At 44.0% G+C, this 19,815-nt stretch overlaps 1 protein-coding gene, 1 long non-coding RNA gene and 1 pseudogene across 8 annotated transcripts in view; 2 read left to right on the top strand and 1 right to left on the bottom strand.

Annotated features, from left to right (window-relative positions):
* Window positions 1-19,815, top strand: part of MEIS3 (Meis homeobox 3) — a 308,873-nt gene that overhangs the window by 237,679 nt on the left and 51,379 nt on the right. For all 7 annotated transcript variants that reach the window (XM_068250573.1, XM_068250572.1, XM_068250575.1 and 4 more), the window contains 3 exons: window positions 8,704-8,754; window positions 11,350-11,400; window positions 17,510-17,659. In XM_068250573.1, coding sequence (XP_068106674.1) covers window positions 8,704-8,754; window positions 11,350-11,400; window positions 17,510-17,659 — 252 coding nt within the window. The remainder of the gene's footprint in view (window positions 1-8,703; window positions 8,755-11,349; window positions 11,401-17,509; window positions 17,660-19,815) is intronic.
* Window positions 2,569-2,704, top strand: LOC137529174 (U2 spliceosomal RNA; annotated as a pseudogene).
* LOC137528867 (uncharacterized) overlaps window positions 3,331-19,815 on the bottom strand; it is a 214,717-nt gene continuing 198,232 nt past the window's right edge. The window contains exon 3 of the long non-coding RNA XR_011023489.1: window positions 3,331-3,416. This is a non-coding gene — a long non-coding RNA (uncharacterized lncRNA). The remainder of the gene's footprint in view (window positions 3,417-19,815) is intronic.

Below are 19,815 nucleotides of genomic sequence, written 5' to 3'. Positions count from 1 at the left end.
CCATAAAACTTTTCTCCTATGATGCTGTCACTTACAGTAGGTAGTAGAAATCTGACAGAACCGACAGGTTTTGAACAAGTCCATCTCTTCATGGGAGATTCTCAGCAAGGCTTTTATTCTTTATAAAGACATTCCCTGAAAAGGAGTTATACAATGATGCTGGCCAGCCTTTGTGCTCGCTGCACACTTTTTTGGCAGTTGGACAGAGCAACAGCCATTCGCTAAGTGCCTTTGAAACTAAACAAAAACATGAGAATCCCCCATGAGGAGATGGGCTGGTCCAAAACCTGTCGGTAATGTCAGATTTTTACTACTTACTGTAAGTGACAGCAACATAGGAGAAAAGTCATTTATGGCTCATTTTACTCTGTAAGAAACTTCTTATTTGTATATGTTTACATGCATTTTAAATTTTACGATCTTCGCAATAATGATCCTTTAATACTATTAGCCATAGACCGTGAGATCAGCTGTTTATAGCAAAATTAGCCACATGCTTGCTTCATGTGTGTGATTCAGACACTACTGTAGCCAAAAAGATCAGCAGGACAGCCAGGCAACTAGTATTGTTTAAAGGGAAATAAATATGGCCACCTCCCTATACCTCTCATTTCAGGTTCCTTTTAAACTGAAAGCTCACCTTTGTTAAAAATTGTTATAAAACATACATCAGTAGTGCACAAGTCTTTTTATAATTGTAATGGTAGTAAACCTAACATTTCCATTTCACTGGACAGCCAGCTGTGAATTTCCCCAACTGACTATAGAATTGAATTGCGCTTCGTTGTAAGTCTGAATGCTTTACTCTCTCCAAAGTATAAATTGCCCAGAATTTCCAATAATGTGATATGAGCAGCTGGCTGCACAGAGCAGGAGCCCCTAAGCCCCTATTAGTCACTTTTACCAGCACTTATCCATGCAGCAAACTTTGACACAGACTAGAAAGTGACTGTTAGGAATACTGTGGAATGGTTGTATTTGATACGCAAGTTTAAAGAAGATGAAAAACAAAACCATATAATGTGATATATTTTGTAGTTTTATAAGGCTCTGATTTGAGGCAATCACTTCCTACCCTGAATATAATTTTGTCTGCTTAAAACAGAAGGTATTTGTGATAATTCAGCTTTAAGTGAGCAACTGTGGTTTCCCACAATGCAACGCTCCTGAATATGTAGATCTCTTTATAAGCCCCTGAAAGCCAGAATCGCTGGTGCATGTAGCTAATACATTTTTACAGGGCCATATCAGTGCATGGTATTGATATGGCTCTATGGGATAGGGCTTGGACCAGAACAGAATACCCAAGCAGCTCGGGGTGACCCAAAACCACTAGGAAGTATAGGGCACTAAAAGAGACTAAAAAGCCCTTCTTTGTTCCCCTATACTTTCCCAGAAGTTTTGGGTCACTCCGAGCTGCTGGGTAATCTGTTCTGGTCTAAGCCCTATTCCATAGAGCCATATCACTCCCTGCCATGCACTGAGGAGGACCAACAGTCCGAAACAGGCTGTCTGCATGTGGGGTTGATGTGGTTCTGTAAAATGTACAGCTGTAAGCTTGCTATACACCAGCGGTTTCTGGATGTAAGCCTGGCTTCAGGGGCATACAAGAGATAATTTACATATTCAGTGGGGTTGCACAGTTACACATCTAACTTAAAGTGGACCCAAATTAAAAATACTAGATTTCAGACATAAAATCTATTTTCTAAATTATAATAATTAATAGCAGCCTTTTTTCAGCTGCATGATGACAAATATAAAATATTTTACACTTATTAGAGGAACCCCTCCCTTCCTTTCATATTGCCGGGACAGAATCCGGCAGACTGGTGGAGTAGGAGGTGTCTGGCAAAGGAGGAATTGCTAATGGCTGCCACCTGTATAACCCAAGTTGTGAAAAGAGAAGGGTGTAAAGCATGCACTGAAATGCTCATAGCCTTGAAGGAGTGTTTATTCATCTTTGTATGTGTCAGAGTGGTGCAACTAAATATTTTGAATAAAAAAAAATGTTTGGTTTGAATCTGAATGATCACAAATACCTCCTGTTTTAAGAAGGCAAAGCACACCAAGCATTGCTTTTTAGTAGGAGAGGGTTTTCGGTCTCTTTTGATCCTCTATACTTTCCTAGTTGTGTTGGGTCACCCCGAGCTGCTTGGGTGTTCTGTCATTCTTTTCCCGAGTAGAAGGGGATCTGGGAACCAAATTTGTCTCACTGGAATTAGTAAGCGGTTCTGGATGCTTGCTTGGCTTAACAAGGGCGGAAAGGGATAATTTGCATATATAGTAGGTGTGCATTGTGGGTAACCACAAATGTTCATTTATAACTGAATTATTGCAAATTTCCTTCTGTTTTAAGAAGGCAATTACACCAAGCTTTGCTTTTTTAGTAGGAGGGCTTTTTGGTTCCTTTCATCCCCCTATACATTCCTAGTAGTTTGGGTCACCCTAAGCTGCTTGGTTACTCTGTTGGAATTAGTAAGGTACTTGTCGTAAACTGAATTTGGTAATTATGTATGTGTGACATTATCTGTATAACAGGCGTTATACACCGCTTCTCGGCATAACATCGCTTCTCGGCCTTTTGGCTAAGATCAAGTGTAGTATCTGTTCTTGAAATTTTTTGGGGGACCTGGAAGGATGGCACTGTGGCAGGGTGTCCTTCCTGGTCGTAATTCCCAGGCGTTGATTGAATGGATCTATACCATGGTCGAGGCTGAATGGCTGAGGGCTTTGCTTAGGCGTACTGCCCCTGGAAGTGGCGCTCCAGGTGCACCTGAAAAAACCTGAGATGTGGCAGATCTCAGGCGGAAGTAGGGTGCTTTGGTCTGTACTGCCCATATGCATCGCCAACTAACGCAGCTCCCCGGCCTTTTGGCTAGGGAGAGTGCGGAATTTTTATCACTCCGGCCGCAAGGTCGGGGCCAGCTTGCTGGCACCGGGGACTTCGGTTCCCACCCGGCTCCCTCTCGGGGGAGCCACCCGGACCATGTGGACACGGATGCCACATGGCCAGGCCCTTTGGGTAACCACTGGGCGCAGTAGGGGTCCTCCTCGGAGGACCCCAGGATCCTCCAACCCCTCGGGTGTTGGAGGATGCCACCCCCTGAGCCGAAGGCAAAGGGGGAAGGTTCCCTTCGGGGAACAACCGGAAGGGCCCTGCAGCATTGTGGGGCCTGTGGCTACTCATGCACGTTTTGTGGGGGTGCTTTAGGGCACTCACGCTTTTTCCGTGCATGGGGCTAATAGCCTTGCTTACCCGGGACCTCTGTTGCATGCAACAGGGGCCAAGAAAGCTAAAAAAAAAAAACAAACAAAAAAAAAAACAGGCGTGCTGACCACAGTAGGCTTCCAGTGATGCTTCTTTCTTGATTTGTGCTGTTTTTATGTCCATAGTGGCAACTGTGTGTATGAGCCTGTTAAAATGATCCATGTGAAAGGGAGTTACTTACAAACAATGGCAGTGCACAGATGTTGGGTTTACAATCTTAGACCTTAAAGGACTACGTTCATATTATAGCTTCTGGATAAAGTACTCAATAAAATAGTATGTGTCAAAGATGTGCTCAGAAATATGAATTTTCAGTATCTGACAACTCAGCTGCCAGGTGGGCTGATGGTGACAGGATTCTCCCTTTCCGCTTATCTTTTCCATTCTGTAATATTTCTAAGGGCCCATTCACACTAGAAATCGCAAAACGCTTAGTGCTGACGTTTTGCTCAAGTAATTTTACTGCCACTAACGCGGTAAAAATGACTGGATACATCTACAATTTCAGAGCGATCGCGGTCAGCGCTTTATAAGCACCGTACCGCGATCGCTCCAGAATCGCTCCAAAAATGCTGCAGGTAACTCATTTGCGATTGGCATTAATCTCAAAACGCCTGTGATCGGTGCCAATCGCGGCAGTGAGAACACTGCCATAGGGTAGAATAGCGCTAGCCCTTTTAAAAAGCACTAGCGCTTTGGCATTTAGCGGGAATCTCCCCAGTGGTCCCTAAGACCTCATTCACACTGGAGCCTTTTACTAGCGATTTTAGCTTGTCTGTAAATCGTTGGCACTTGGAAAAGCGATAGGGCAATGCAAATCACTGGTAGTGCTCACAATGTAGTGATCGCTAGCACGTTGCTGAAATCGCGAACATAGTGCTTGCAGCATTTTCTTTTATGCTTTTTGGAGCGATTGCATTTGCAATGTTAATGATCACAAAATGCAATTGTTCCAAAAGAGCTTTCCCATACAGTGAAAAATCGCAGGAAAATCACTTTGCTTTTGCTAGCGTTTTGCGGCTCCCTGTGAAAATGAAGGCAGCAGTGCATTGCAGGATCACACTGCTGCGCAACGCATAAGTGGACGCATCGGACAGTGCTGAAAAATGGTTTACAATGTTTCCCACTGCTTTTACAATAACAACTGTCTCTATCCACTCCTTATCATCCCTCTGCAGCTTTCCGAAAGCACACCTGGGGCTTGATTCACTAAACTGTGATAACTCCTATCACGTCTGCGCTAGTGTTTTTGCGCACATTTTCGCGTTTTGCATGCGACTTCGCAAGCAATCGCAAATTTTTGCACGCATTTGCGATTGCGCGTGAAACCGCTAGCACGGCCTTGATATGAGTTATCACGGTTTAGTGAATTAAGCCCCTGAAGTGAGAAACAAATGGTGACTGCCATAAATTTGTAAGCTTCAAGATCACTTTCACTTCAGGGCCTTTTCACACGGTGCGGTAAATTTACCGCAGCCTAATGTTAATCAGTGGGAGGGTTCACACTCCCCACATTGTGCTACGCTGTGCCAAAAGTGCCCTATCTAAAGCGCTTCAATACCTACATTACCGCTCAGCTATACAGCGATCTGCATCGGGCCTGAAGTCATATAAGTCTATGGTAACACACATACATTTTAAAAACCCGCTGCAGTTATCTGCATGCGCGGAAGCATATTTTAGAAATACACTTCTGCGCACATCACTGATTGCCAAACAGGAAATGAGCGTCACTTCCTGTTTGGCTGGATGCCACACAGGGATTACCGCATACTAACATGGTAATCCCTGAAGGCCTGTTTTGTGGTAGTGCGGCTGCCGCACCACACTGCCGGTCTGCACTGTGATGCCGGCCTCGGGTGTACTGTAAGCTTCTTTGTAAAAGTACAGAATGGGAGTGTGGTGTACTGAGAAATGTATTTTTGTAATGTAGACAGCCAGACTTACAGAAGGAAGTCCACATAAAGGGTATATGATCCTCACTTTATAGAGAGCCTGAGGTGGGCTCAAAAAAATAAAAAGTAGACTACCTTATTCATTAAAAACGCCGCTCCTGTGGGCCGCACCGGCCCACTTTCACTTTAATGATCTATAGGTCACGACGCTGGGATGAGAGATTCATTCTCTCATCCAGCATGCAGGGAGGTGGGGAAGCAGCAGGGGGCGCGGCCAGGGAGAGAGCGCTGCCCAATGGCAGCTCTGGAAATCCGGTAAGAATGCCCCTGGTGGACGTTTTGAACAGGGAATCCCTCTCCCTGTGTTTACTTCCGAAAAGGGCGACAAATAATGTCGCCAATCTCGGGGGGCTATATTGCAGCGGTGTGGGGACACAGAGGGATGTAATGGGGCAGAGAACATGCCTCTACTGCCCATCTGCCCACCTCAGGTTCTCGTTAAAGGTACCCATACACTCGGCAGATTAGCAGCAGATAGATCATCAGATGGAATTCTTATTTATCTGATGTGTAAAAGGAACATTTTTTACTAGAATTGAATTCCAATAGATTTCAGTTTGAAATCTATTGAAAAACGATCTGATGGCATTTTTTTGCCATCAGATTTCCATTAGGGCCAATGCAAAATGATAAGCAATCTCAACAGATCGACCTAGATTTTCCACCCTGCCAGTTCGATGGAAATCCATTGAAATCGATCGAAATCGACCATCGATCGGTCGATTGGGCAACCGATTTGCAATCGATCGATCGATTTGGATCGATTGATCGGCCAGAAAATCGGATGAGTGTATGGGCCCCTTAAGACACAGTCCGGATACCCCAGTACTGTGGTAGAGTAAATGCATTTTGGTGTCCGGTGGTGATAATGAGCAAATTCAGTTGTCTTTGTAGTTTGTTTTTTGTAATGATGAACACTGAAATATATGAATTCATTTGTGAAAATAGACACAATCTAGGTTATTTGGGGACAGCTGTATTAAGTGGTATTATGCAAGATACTCATGTTTGGCATCTTAGAAATAAGAAGAAACAGCACATTTGATTAAACTTGTATATAGGCCATATTTGTTGCTGTTGACAAAATGTTGTAGTAGAAATTAAAGAAAATTGCTTTCTTTCCAATTTGTGCCGGATGTTTCATACAGACAAAATAACGCATTTTTTTAAATGTGTGACCAAAAGAGAGGGTATCTGTCTCCAGAAAGCGGTGCCACTTTTGTGTGAATCTTGTCACGAAATTTTGTTGAGGTTAAATACCTTTAATCCAGTCTGCAGCTGTTAAAACTTGTTTTGAAAATTGGTGGCAACCATGGCAACAGTATGCATTTGGTTTACAGGATACCTTGGGTGACATGAAAGACTGCTCTTTAACTTACCTGGGGCTTCTCCCTGTTCCCGTAGGCTTGCATGTTCCTCGTTGTCTTCCTGGTCGTCACGCCTCACTGCGCATGCGCTGGCCCGGTGGCGCGGTCTTGATTGTGCTCCCATGGCCAGGAGTGCTCGTCCATGTCATGGTTATGTCCAGCCTTGCAGCCGCGCATGAGTAGAACACTCCTGTAACGGGAGCATGATCAAGGACACATGCTGCCAGACCAGCGCATGCATAGCGAGGTGGGACTAGCAGGGTGAAAAGCTGAGCGAGGGGGAGGACAACATGGAACATACAATCCTATGGGAGCTGGAAGAGGCCCCAGGTAAGGAAAAGGCGTAGGAGAGGAATCACCACCGGGAGACTTGGGTGCAGGATACAGCCGGTATATGGCTGATCCTGCACAAGTTCCCGGCCGCGCTAAATACTATTCCCCCTCCAGGCCGCCATGGATGGTGGGGAATGAAATAATTTGGCTTCCAGCAATTGCTGGAGGCCAGATTATAGTGTTTTCTAAATAACTTTAGCTCTGTCTTCTGACGGCGCTGAAGTTACTCACTGTGCTCCGCTATAGCCGTAATTCCTATTACTTAATAATTACTCCCACCTCAGTACCAGCTGAGAGCTTTGGCAGGCTGCTTTTACACTGTAATGCTGGGAATACACGTTTCGTTTTTGCCTTCGTTTTAGCCTTCGATTCGTTTGGTAAACGAATCGAGTGTTGAAAACGTATGTGAAAATAGTCATAATCTCATTATAGTTTCGATTAATAGACCCCAAAAACGAACGACTAGTGATCGAACATGTTTGATATTATCTCTCTTTATCCATCTAATCGAACCATTGGTAGGCTTGATGGCTGTTCAGATCGATTATATATTCGTTTATGCCGTCCGTCCCTGTACTACGTTTCGTTTCTTTGCAGCCTTCGATCATTGGAAAAACGAAACCATCAGAATCGAAAAAAAAAACGAAACCGTGGGTGGTGATATTAACCGTACGATCGATTATTTCGGGATCGAAAAGGACAAAAGGCACAATCGAAACGAAGGTTTAAACGAAGGCAAAAACGAAACGTGTATTCCCAGCATTACATACAGGGCTCCAGAGCATGACCTGATTGATTAAATGACTGATGACTGATTAAATGCTGTGAAGTATCTTTATTTAGAAGGAAACACAGGATTACCACAGTTCCTTGTTGTCCACCATTGATGGGCAGGTTCTTGTATTCAGACTACAAAAGCCTGTCATCCAAACTTCTCCTTCCTAAAGTAGGTTGTGCCACGCCCCTTCAGATTCCCACAGAAGTGGGGCGGGGACTGGCAGTTCAGCCACACCTCCCTTCCCAAAGGACAGTGTGGCTTGGCTGTGCTTAGAAAAAAGCTGCTGTCACACAACGACCAGAACCACTTTTTTTTATTTTCGAACGTTTCTACATGTAGCATTTTTAATCAGTGAAACCCATTTTGTATGACGTGAGGGATGGAGAGTGGAATGTTTACTGCAAACTGAAACTGGACAGCAGTTTTATGTGTAGCATGGGCCACATACCCCAATTGAAGACTGATACAGTATCTAAATAAAGAGTCCAGACAAGTCAGGGAGCTGTAAGACCATTTAGAAGATATGTGCATAAAGCAGGCTCTCTTGGTGTGAAGACAGCTTCACTTTAAACACAATATCAAAATTCCTTGTAAAAACTAAAGATTTTTTTTTTAAGTGTAACACGAACGCCAGGAAGGAAAAAAAAAAATCAATGAAGAAACGCTTAAACCACACCACCGCGCTCTCTGCTTGTAACAAACGTTTCCTTCTGAAGTGGGGCGATAGGAAGAATCCCCATATCTCCTGGTTGATGTTTTATGGATGGGGAAAGTGAGAGGGTTTAGGATATAAAAGGCGCGTATGCGATGAGAGGCCGCGGAGCTGCCTCCTCCAGGGGATACACAAGGCAAGAAGATCAACAGTTTAATAGATTATCGGAGAATAAAATGCAAAGTTTATCTGGAAGAGAACTGGAGGGGGAGCCGTGTTGTGTCAGCGGGACAGAAGGCTTTGCTCTTTGATGGTAACGTTCTCCCTTTTCTGTTTCATGTCTTCAGGTCAGAACCGAAAAACCTCTCTTCTCCTCCAACCCAGAGCTGGACAATCTGGTAAGGAAACCTGGACTGTTTCATGTACAGCTTGTATAGTTTACACACATTTCATCACAGTCTCCTCCAGCCTGTCACTTTGTACTTGTCAGTCTGCCCTGGAGAAACAGATTGGTTACCTTTGGACAGCGTTGACAATGCTGTATGTTGGCTAGCAGTACTCCATAGCAACCCATAAGAAATCATTCCTCAGCTGCTCTAACTATAGAAGACTGGTTGCTTTTGGTTACTGCACTCGGTTTGCACATCTTTGTAGAACAAATTCTGTTATTTAAAGGGGCACTATGGCGAAAAATTTTAAAATTTAAAATATGTGCAAACATAAACAAATAAGTAGTATGTTTTTCCAGAGTAAAGTGGGCCATAAATTACTTTTCTCCTGTGTTGCTGTCACTTACAATAGGTAGAAGCGACTGGTTTTGGACTAGTCCATCTCTTCATGGGGGGATTCTCAGGGATTTATTTTCAAAAGCACTTAGTGAATGGCAGTTGCTCTGTCCAACTTCCCAAAAACTGTGTAGGGAGCAGGGAAGATGGCCAGCGTCATTGTTTAAATCCTTTTTAGGGAATATCTTTATACAGAATAAAAGCCTTGCTGAGAATCCCCTATGAAGAGATGGACTAGTCCAAAACCTGTCGCTTCTGTCAGATTTCTACTGCCTACTGTAAGTGACAGCAACATAGGAGAAAAGTCATTTATGGCCCATTTTACTCTGGAAAAACAAACTTCTTATTTGTCTATGTTTGCACATATTTTACATTTTGCAATTTTTCGCAATAGTGCCCTTTTAGCAGATTTTAAGTGCTGGTAAGAAGCTAAAGCTTCTCCCATGCTCTGCACTTGTTGGATCTATTGGGCCTGATTCAATTCACCTTTTCTCCTAAGTTTTCTCCTTATTGATATTTTCACACCTTATCAATGAAAAACTTTTTAAACCACCAGCAAGCAAGAACATGCTTTTGACGATACTTTTTCACCTACGATTTGGTACTTTTTTCAATTGCTGATAGTGCTGATAAGTTATTTATACAGAAGATTAAAAACTATCTCCTAGGAGAAAAAGGGAAATGGATCGGGCCCATTGTGCGGTGTAGAAAAATGGACAAATTGTAGTGCACTGTGGCCAGCATTGGGTAGGGGATATAATACAGCAAAGTCCCCAGTGTCTGGCACCCCCCCCCCCCGCCCTGGCAGCATAGAATACTTACCAAGGCGGCATCTTCTAACCTTCCTGTACTTCCCAGCAGCTTTTTCTGCATCTTCCGTGTCTGGCTCCTGGCATGTCACCTGACCCAGTGTCCAGTCACGTGACATGCAGAGAACCGTGCACGGATGCCGGAAAGCACAGCAGCCGGGAGCTACAGGAAACTTAGAAGATGCTGCAGGGAGGCAGTAGCCCTGTTTTCATTTTTTAGTATTTTAGTAGGCTTTAAGCTATACCCGTTTTGATAATTCCTCCTGGCGATGTCCTAAAATGCCATATGAAGAAACACTTTTGGAATTCAGGTTGATTGTAGAAGAATGTTCAAAAATGTTACCCTACTAAAAAAAAAAAAAAAATGGATGACTTTTTAGTTATGTTTTAAAGTTCCTCAAAGAGCAGCAGTTATAGTGTTGGCAAGTCATAAGATACTGTGCATGATGCTCCCTGGGCTGGCACCTGTGTGGGTGAGGGCATGACTGGAATATCTGCTCCAATGTTTTTACCTCATGCCCCCACCTTACTACATGCACCTATCTGTCTGCACATGTAGGTGCTGCAGGCCTAGTCACTCACAGAAACCGGTATGCTGTTGCTTTACTTACCATGCTGCTGCTTCTTTCAGCAACTCTATGGTTTTCCACTGTAGACAGTAGATGACCTCTCCTAATTGAGAAGCCTTCTGCAGCGGAGTGCCATCTTGTGGCCAGTGGGAGTAACAGTAAGATAAGCAAACAAACATCACAGTAATGTGCAGGACCTGAAGTTGAAGTCAGGTGGGAACAGATATCAGGGCTTACATTTGTATATCCTTTAAGGTACGGAGAAACCTAAGGAGGCTTCGGTTTGGAACCCATTATTTGCCTTGGACAGTTATTTAGCTGTGGCACTATGCTGTCACCATATGGCAAATGGAACAGCTTAGCCTTGCCAGGAAGAGGTTAGCCATTGCACTCTGTCTCCGGTACGACAGGTAGATTTAAAAGTTATGTAAAAATAAAATTAAAGGACAACTATCAAAGAAACTACTGTCAGGCACAATGGCTGTGCCTGCGCAGTAGAGCGGATCTGATCGGGCTCGGCTATTTCTGCCTGAGCCCAAACGAAAGCCACTACTGAGCCTGTGTGAGGCTCACACAGGATTGTTATGATCCTAGAGCCTCTGTGGATTTACGGCTGCTGACACTGGGATGGAGGAGGATGGGGAAGCCTCATTAGGATCCAGAGGCTTCCCCTCCTGAGGTTTTTACAGATTTTATTTGACTTTGATAGTTGTCCTTTATTTTCCTGTGAATCAGCCAATGAACAAGCTAATGTGTATCACACTGCTTTATAGCAACAAGAAACCTGTGAATGCCAGCAGTGAATGACGGCTCCCCTCTCTTTATTGCAGATGATCCAGGCCATCCAGGTGCTGCGCTTCCACTTGTTAGAGCTAGAGAAGGTAAGTGTCAGAGAGCAGCAGAGTTGTGTGTGGTTTGGGGCTCCCTGTTGTTCTGCGTCAGTGTGCTGCTGCTGCTGCTGCCGGTCTCCAGCGAGCAGAGAGTGATCTGGTGAATTCAGTGATGTGCATGCAGATCTGGGGAGGGGGGCAGTGTGAAGAGGTGCTGAGCTAAGGTTTGTACCCTCTAGAACTGTAACTAGGACAAGCTGAACAATTACTTCCACATAGACACAGAACATTACAGCCCTCAAGACACAGCAGCTACCCTTCGATTTCTTTCAGCTGAGGAGGAGAATAGGACACATTCCATGTCAGAATCTGCATAGCTAGAGAAGCCTGCTGGAGAAACAGCAGTGAGATGGTTAAAGCAGAAATCTAGGCCCCCTGGATAGCTCAATGGCCTCCCCCGATCATTATGTGAAAATACAATTATTCTTGCGAGTTATGCACCCCCTAAAAAATTAACAATAATAAAAGCAGTGACAGATGTATAAGCACATTTGGCTTGGACCTCTGTCTGTATTCCTGACACTTCAGAGGTCTGCGACACGCCCCCGTCCTGATTACTGATAATACAGTACAGTAGCATCCCTTTATAGTAAACTCCAATGGACCTGCCCAAATAATTTACTACATCAGAAGTTGACTATATCTGGGTTCATCATACATTGTATATTAATACAGGCTCATGGTTGGGGACTGGGTTTACTACAGCCAGAGAATTACTATATTTTAGAGTTTACTATTATTATTATTTATTTATGAGATTCTACTGTAATATGCTTTGTCGCTAGTCTGTTGAGACGCAGCCATCCTGCATTTTAAGAAAGTGATGCATTATGGGAAACCACAGTTGCTCACTTACAGCTGAATTATCGCACATACCTTCTGTTTTAAGAAGGCAAACTTGCATTTAGCGTGGATTTTTAATAGAGGGCTTATTGGTATCTTTAAACCCTTTATGATTTCCAGGTGGTTCCAGGTCATCATGAGCTGTCTGGATATATCCATTCCATACACAGTAAATAGAAGATCATGCTTAGGTCCTTCTATGTCATGTCAGTACACCTCTTCAGACTGAGCCTCTCACATGTTTTTGTTTTGTTGGTGCTATAGCCAATCAAGGCCCGTTTCACACGGGCATCAGGAGGCGTCAGCAGCTGGTTTAGCTGATACTAAATGCTTGTTTAGCCGCTATCAAGCAGAAAAGCATTTGTTTTGACCCCCACAGAGAGACACGGAACCGCCTGGCGCAGCCGATCCTGGATGCTGCAGGTAGCGCCGGGATGAGACAGCTGGATCTACCGTGGTGTTTATGCAAAGAATGGGAAACGTCGGTACCATTGTTAGTAACAACAATGTGTTTACCGCCCCCAAGTGTCAATCTGAACCAGCCCTAAAATCATAACAAATATGTAACTGCCCAGGTTTTTATTTATTTATGTAGCTCTTTACAGAGTATATAGTCTTGTCACTTACTGCCCGACAGAAAGTCTCCCAGTCTAACCCCTACCATAGTCATATGTCCATCGTAGTCTCTGGCCAATTTTTGGGGAAGCCTATTACCTTATCTGTATGTTTTTGGGATATCGGAGGAAACCAGAGTGCCCGGAGGAAAACCCACACATACATGGGAAGATCATACAAACTTCATGCAGAGGGTGATGGCCAGTTCTCTTCAGAGAAGTCTGACCTCCCTTCCTGCCCAAATCTCAGCCACGCCTCCTCCAGCCAAATCAGAGTGGCCTCCGCACTTATGCCTAGGCTCTCCAGTGGCCACATAGGGTCAGAACCCTGTTGGTTTGTCATCCAACTTGGTGTAATTTGCCTTCTTAAAACAGAAGAAAATTTGCAATAATTCAGCTATAAGTGAACATTAGTGGTTACCCACAATGCACCACTACTGAATATACAAATGATCTCTTTTTGCCCCTGTAAGCCAGGCTAGCATCCAGAACCGCTGGTTTCTAGCACGCATATAGCTTTAAATTTTACACAGCCACATCAACCCCACATGTGACAGCCTGTTTCAGACTTTTGGTCCTCATCAGTACATGGCAGGGATTGATATGGCTGTATGGGATAGGGGCTTGGACTAGTACAACAGAGTAACCAAGCAGCTCAGGGTGACCCAAACCACTAGAAATGTAAAGGGGGCCAACTTAGGGGACCCAACAGAGCTCTGTTTCAGAGTGCTGGTTACACTGATCAGTAAGTAAGGCTGCTTAAATAATCTGTTTCAGTGGTTTTCCTGTTGCCTGAAATGTTATCTTACATAGAATAATATTCATCACTGCTAACTTGCTTAAGTGTCAGATGACTCAGTTTCTGTAGTAAGAATGACTTTACAGACCTATCCTGAGAAAATTACAAGGAGCTTTTGACTATATATAATATTTGTATTTATTTTGGGTAGTGAATTTGCAGTAGGATAGGTACAGTTAGATTGTAAGCTCTGTAGCTCAGAATGCTCAGAATGTTGCAGCACCTGCTAGGCCTCGCTGGTTCAGTGTATACCGTAAGAGTTGGACATAAACACATTAAGGTCCACTGAATATTTAGGTCAACTGCTAAGCAGTGCATGTAGTTTTCTGTCTATTTTACACGGATGGATGGGAGGTGCAGTAATGAGCTGTGCATGTAAAGAGGAGGATGTGTACCAAGGCGTGCTCTGTATGCCCGCAGGCCAGAAAAGGTTAATTGTACAGTCAGGGGAAAAAAGTGCCTCCCCATGCTGGCTCCCATATGGAGAATCCCATCAGGCTGTGGAAGAGCACTGCTGGCTCATACCATTCCAAGAAGCAGGGGAGAGGGCAGAGATGAAAGGCACCACTTCAGAACTGCCCCTCTGGTTTGATAAGCTAATGAGCTCATTAAAGGATACAAGAGGAGCTGCTGGTTTGTAACCAGATAATCCTCTTGTTAATGTGGTAATTAACCCTTTGATTCCCTTTGCCAGCCTGCTGGGAGTTGTGGAGGATTAAAGAAAAGGGCCTGGGGGGCTGTAGAGGTGGGGGGTAAGAGCTGAATAAAGATCACCCTTTCTGGGTTCACCTTACACACAGGTTACTCGCTGACAGCTGGATCTTTTTTTTTTACATTTTCTGTTCTGTTTTGCCTTTGGTCTGTGATAGTTCTGATCACACTGCGTGTCCTTTCACTGCTTAGGCACTACAAGTCCCAGCATAGCCTCATAAAAGCGGTAAGGGAAAGCATTAGCCAAAACAAATATTTTAGATAGTCACTCCCCAGAATTCAAGGTATGGACAATTGTGCCCCAAATGACTGAGGTGGTAGTTGCTGATCCATCCTGCTAGATTAGGCTGACCTATTCTTGCAGGAACTTCTACTAAAAGACACCTGCGGCTAGAATCTATCTTAATATAGAGTAGATCAGGCTGCTGGTCAGATAGCCAAGCAGCATTTTTATACAGTGATCGTTCTCAAGCTGTCACCTAAAATAATCATGATTGATCATTTCAGGTGGCAGAAAGTTAATGCTTTAGATTCTGAGGGGTCCTCACTTTTGATATAATCTATCACGGAGACTAAGTCTACCAGAATTTCTTCAGTAAGGTTTTATGAAGCATGTATACATGGCGCAAGACGTTCATTTGGGCACTGCTAGGTAATTAGTGGTGATATCGGCACTTATAGGTCTGGGATTGGCGAAGTAGCGAGGTCCTGGAGCGGTGGCATGGAGCAATAGGTCATTGGTTCAAACTCGTCTCCATTCTGAAAAAAGATCACATTATTCCTGTCTGTGTCCCCTTACATCATGTGCTTTCTGACATCCATAAGAGCTATGGGAAATTAAGCAGGCCATGCACTAGTTTATCCGGTCGATTTGATCATTAGATCGAATCCACTAGATGTTGATGATGCAAGCGATTCCAGAACAATGGATTTTCAGCAAAAAAAAAATAAAAAGATATATATATATATTATGATATGATCAATTCAGTCAATTGCACTGGGTGGAAAAGCATTCGATTGGTGGTCTGTACTTACCAAGACAGCAGCAGAGCTTGCCACCTGTCCACAGCGTGGTTCCGCCAGCTGCTTCCTCTCCACTCCCGGGTCCCCAGACGCCTGTGTGACATAGCTAACACTAGAGGTCTCTAGTGGTCACGTGAAGTACATGCCACACTGCCCCTAGTGTCTGGGAAGGGGGGGGGGGGGGGAGTTGACACTTCGATTGAAAATCTGTGTACAATGTGTGGAGGGATTCAAGCAGATAGATACCTTTCTGATCAGAAAATTATCTATTGGTTGTCCATTTCAACCAGTGAATGGTCAATGTGAGTTTATTTAACCTCTTGAGGACCACAGGCTTACACCCCCCTAGTGACCACGTGATTTTTTACAATTCAGCACTTCAACAGTTTATTGCTCGGCCATACAACTTAAAAGCCAAATGAATCTTCCCTCTTTTTCTTCATTTGATCATTTCGATTGCTGCTGCAGTGTGTTTTTTTTTTTTTAAATTTACCCCTCTCCCCAACATACACTGTACATAACATTCATAGGCTTATGCCTATGAATAAAATTAGATTGTGTGGCGATCACTGGGACAGGGCAGTGACCAGCTGTTTATCTGTACAGTGCTGCTCTAGACCACAGCGCTGTACACTTGTTTAATACCTTATTTTGCTCTATTTAGAGCCTGTCAGCTCTGATCACGGCTGGCAGGCTGTTTGCGGCCATCTCCTCTGTCCTCCTACAGGGAACGCGTGCTCGCGCGAGTATTTATTTCCTGCTAATCTCATGACAAGCTAGATGACGCAATATGGCGTACTGCAGGAACAAGAGAACCACTCTGAGGCCGCCATCCTGCGTTAGGTGGTCACAGAGTGGTTAAAGGAGGCGGCATGGTGATGTGCTGATATTTTTTTCCTTTTTGAAGGTTTAAAATTTCCACGTCTAGTAGCACCCAGGTTATACATATGCATGTGTTTTACTTTAGTTAGTGGTTAGGACCCCTTCTGCAGGGGATGACCTCATCGTGGTGGTGGTGGGGGGTCAAGTACTTAGTAATTTGCATACAAAGTATTTTGGAAACTAACATCCTCCAACAATAGTAGTAATTTGTTGCATCTGGTTTGTATGCAAGGTGTGCACGTTGTGTTCAAGTAGGCTCTACACCATACATGTCAAACTCCAGCCCACGGGCCAAATGGCTCCCAAGTGGTTTCTCCACTTTGCATTAGGTTTGGCCCACTGTAGACCACCAGGGAAGCTATATTGGAGGTGAAGCCCTAGAACACCAGGGAAGCCATATGGGGGAGGTAGGGGGAAAGCACTAGACACCAGGGAACTGTATAGGGTAGGATGAGGGCCACTACACACCAGGGTACTTAATAGGGGAGAGAAGACCACTAGACACTGGGAAACTATAGGGGAGTGAGGAGGACCAGTAGACACCGGGGAATGTATAGGGGTTGGGGGGCATTAGACACATGGGAACTTTTATAAGGGAGAGAGTTGGCCATTAGACATTGAGGTTGGCCCGCGACTTGGTCCCAGTGTTCAATTTCGGCCCACTTTATATTTAAGTTTGACAACCCTGCTCTACACGGTTATGCAGCTAGTCATTCCAATGTAGCTTGTCCTAAGAAGCGCTGCCTTTCTCTGCTGTGTACAAAAATGTAAGTTTATTTAAATAAAATCTCTGCAACCACAGAACCAGTCATTTATGAAACCTTTTGGCAGCCCCCATTATGTTTTAATATAACCCAGTCAAGGATTGCAATCTCTTGCACTATAAACAGATCATTTACAAAAATCTAATCTAGTGTTGCTGGATTGTATCATCCTCACAGGAGATCTCTGGAAATGCCTTAGTAAATCAGGCTATAAGTCTAGGATCTGTTTTTCTTGATTACCAATTATCTGTATAGCGTCCCCAGAGTGATGCTGTTGCTGTCACATCATTAGTAGGTTTGTATGACATGGGCTGAAGTTATCCCGCACACATTTATTAGGTGATGGATTAACAGACTGAGGATCAGAAAGTGACTCTGTCCGGTAACCCCAGCGTGAAATCCGCAGAGCCCCGGAAGCTTCCTGCGCCAGACTAATCATTCTCTAATCCTTTTCTACCACCCAGGTTCACGATCTGTGCGATAACTTCTGTCATCGATACATCACCTGTCTGAAAGGAAAAATGCCCATCGACCTGGTGATTGACGACCGCGACGGCTCCTCCAAATCCGACCTGGAAGACTTCACAGGATCCTGCACAAGTCTGTCAGATCAGGTGAGAGATGTGATGCCCACCAGCCTTCCTCTACAGCGCAGCTCCTAAGAATATGCAACGCTTGTCCTGCAGTGTGGGGGCTTGAAAGATATTACACAACGTTCACAGGCTCGACCACGGTGACTCCAAATAAATGAATGATGGGCTCGCCGAGAATTGTTAAAAAAAAAACACAACACATGATAACAATAGTAAAATACCACAATCTTTTCAATTTAGACCAATCCATTCTGGCAGATCGGTTTGGATGTTAAATCGCTTTCAGTTGTTTGAATGGAATAGTAACAAACGACTGCTTCATTGAAACTACTTTTGTGTGGCTAGTTACAGCCAGGTCCTCATTTTCACACTCTTGATAATGATCCGATCAGCAGACAGTCGTTGTGCCTTTGCAGGATTCAAATGTGCTCTGAAGTGGTTTGTTCGTTGCTAACTATTGGGAATCCTTTGTTTTTTTTAACAACTCAGGTTAAGTGAGTTTTAAAAGCTTTAAGGTGGCCATACACTTATTGATTTTCTTATCTGATTCCTTGCAGATTTGATTCACCTGCCGGGAATTGATTTCCCAAAATGTCAGATCTAAAAATTTTTGATTCATTTTAAACAAATTGATTGAAAGATTTGATCGGACAGGTTGGAAAATGTAAAACAATCGGGGGCAGGGCAAGAGCATTGGCAGACCGATGGCCTTTAGCTTTACACCGCATTGAACAGTGCAACTCTGCAGTTCGATCGATTTTCAATAGATTCCCTTCTGGCATCTACCGGAAATTGATGTGCAGTGTGTGGCAGGAATCTATTCTTATTATTATTTTTGGAAAGGAATCAATCGTTTTGGAACATTGGGTGGAAATTATGGCCAGCTTTAGATGTGTTTAATAGATTGGACATTAGATTTGATAAAACATTGAATTGAACAAATATCTGATCAAAGATGGTTCTCCAATAATCATTTGTTGATCAAGTATCAATTACAAAGGCCCAAATGTAATTGAGTGGGCAGAAGCATAGATGGGGGGGATCTCAGCAGGCAAGAGCACGGCTACATAGATGGCTGCATTAGTTTTGTATTACACCAAAATACACCAGATTTTGGACCAGATTTCTACTGGGCTCTGATCTTAAGCCCCATCCACACCATACAATTTTTTATTCGATTCAATCCGACATCAGGATTCGCTTCGATTCAATTTGCCATTGCAAAACATTGACAGGAGTGGTTACAATCTTTTTGACAGAGCAGTGGGAACAAATATTACAGCTGTAGGTTTGTCTGTTTACCTGTCCTGTGGTACATGTACAATGAATTCCTTCAGAAGAAATGTTCTGTCCAGTAAGCCTGTGTCTTTGCTGATGTGTAACATGCTGATGTAGGATGCTAGACTGATTTTTATACCATTGTGTCTGCAGCCATTTGTTTCAAAACTATCTTACACCTGAGTATTATTCAAGCTGAGTAGTTATTAGGTAATATGTCATTTTGTAATTTGGACAGGTGAGTGAATTCTCCGCTGCCAACACTCTATACAGTACAGGCCCCTTGGGGAACACATTTTCGATAGGGGGACCAAAACTGACCCTCCGCTCCAACTTAATAACCAAACTATTATAAGTTCTGAGAACAAACACTTTAATTAAATTACTGGAAGCATAAATAGGTTTGCCTTGGACTTCTCCCAAGTCTCTTATCAGTGTTTCATAATGTGTTCTCCAGGCTAAAGGTGGCCATACACTGGTCGATGTGCCATTAGATCGACCAGCTGACAGATCCCTATCTGATCGAATCTGATCAGATAGGGATCGTATGGCTGCCTTTACTGCAAACAGATTGTGAATCGATTTCAGCCTGAAACCGATCACAATCTGTTCAGCTGCTCCTGCCGCCTGTCCCCCCCCCCGTATACATTACCTGAGGCTGGCTCCCGGGGGTCTTCTCCGCACTGCACCGCACCGCTGTTCTTGCTCCATCCCGGCGCTTCCTGTGTTACTCCGTGACCAGGTAGTTCAAATAGAGCGCCCTCTATTTCAACTTCCTGGTCACCGGAGTGACACAGGAAGTATAAGCGTACACTGGGAGATGCGGAAATGCGGTGCAGCGAGGAGAAGAGGACCCCGGAGCCAGCTTCAGGTAATGTATACATGCTCGGATCGGGCCC

This window comes from Hyperolius riggenbachi, chromosome 8 (assembly GCF_040937935.1).
Source record: "Hyperolius riggenbachi isolate aHypRig1 chromosome 8, aHypRig1.pri, whole genome shotgun sequence".
In the NCBI taxonomy this organism is placed as follows: domain Eukaryota; kingdom Metazoa; phylum Chordata; class Amphibia; order Anura; family Hyperoliidae; genus Hyperolius; species Hyperolius riggenbachi.
Note: the sequence above shows the minus strand (reverse complement) of the source record. Positions and strands in the feature narration are given on the sequence as shown.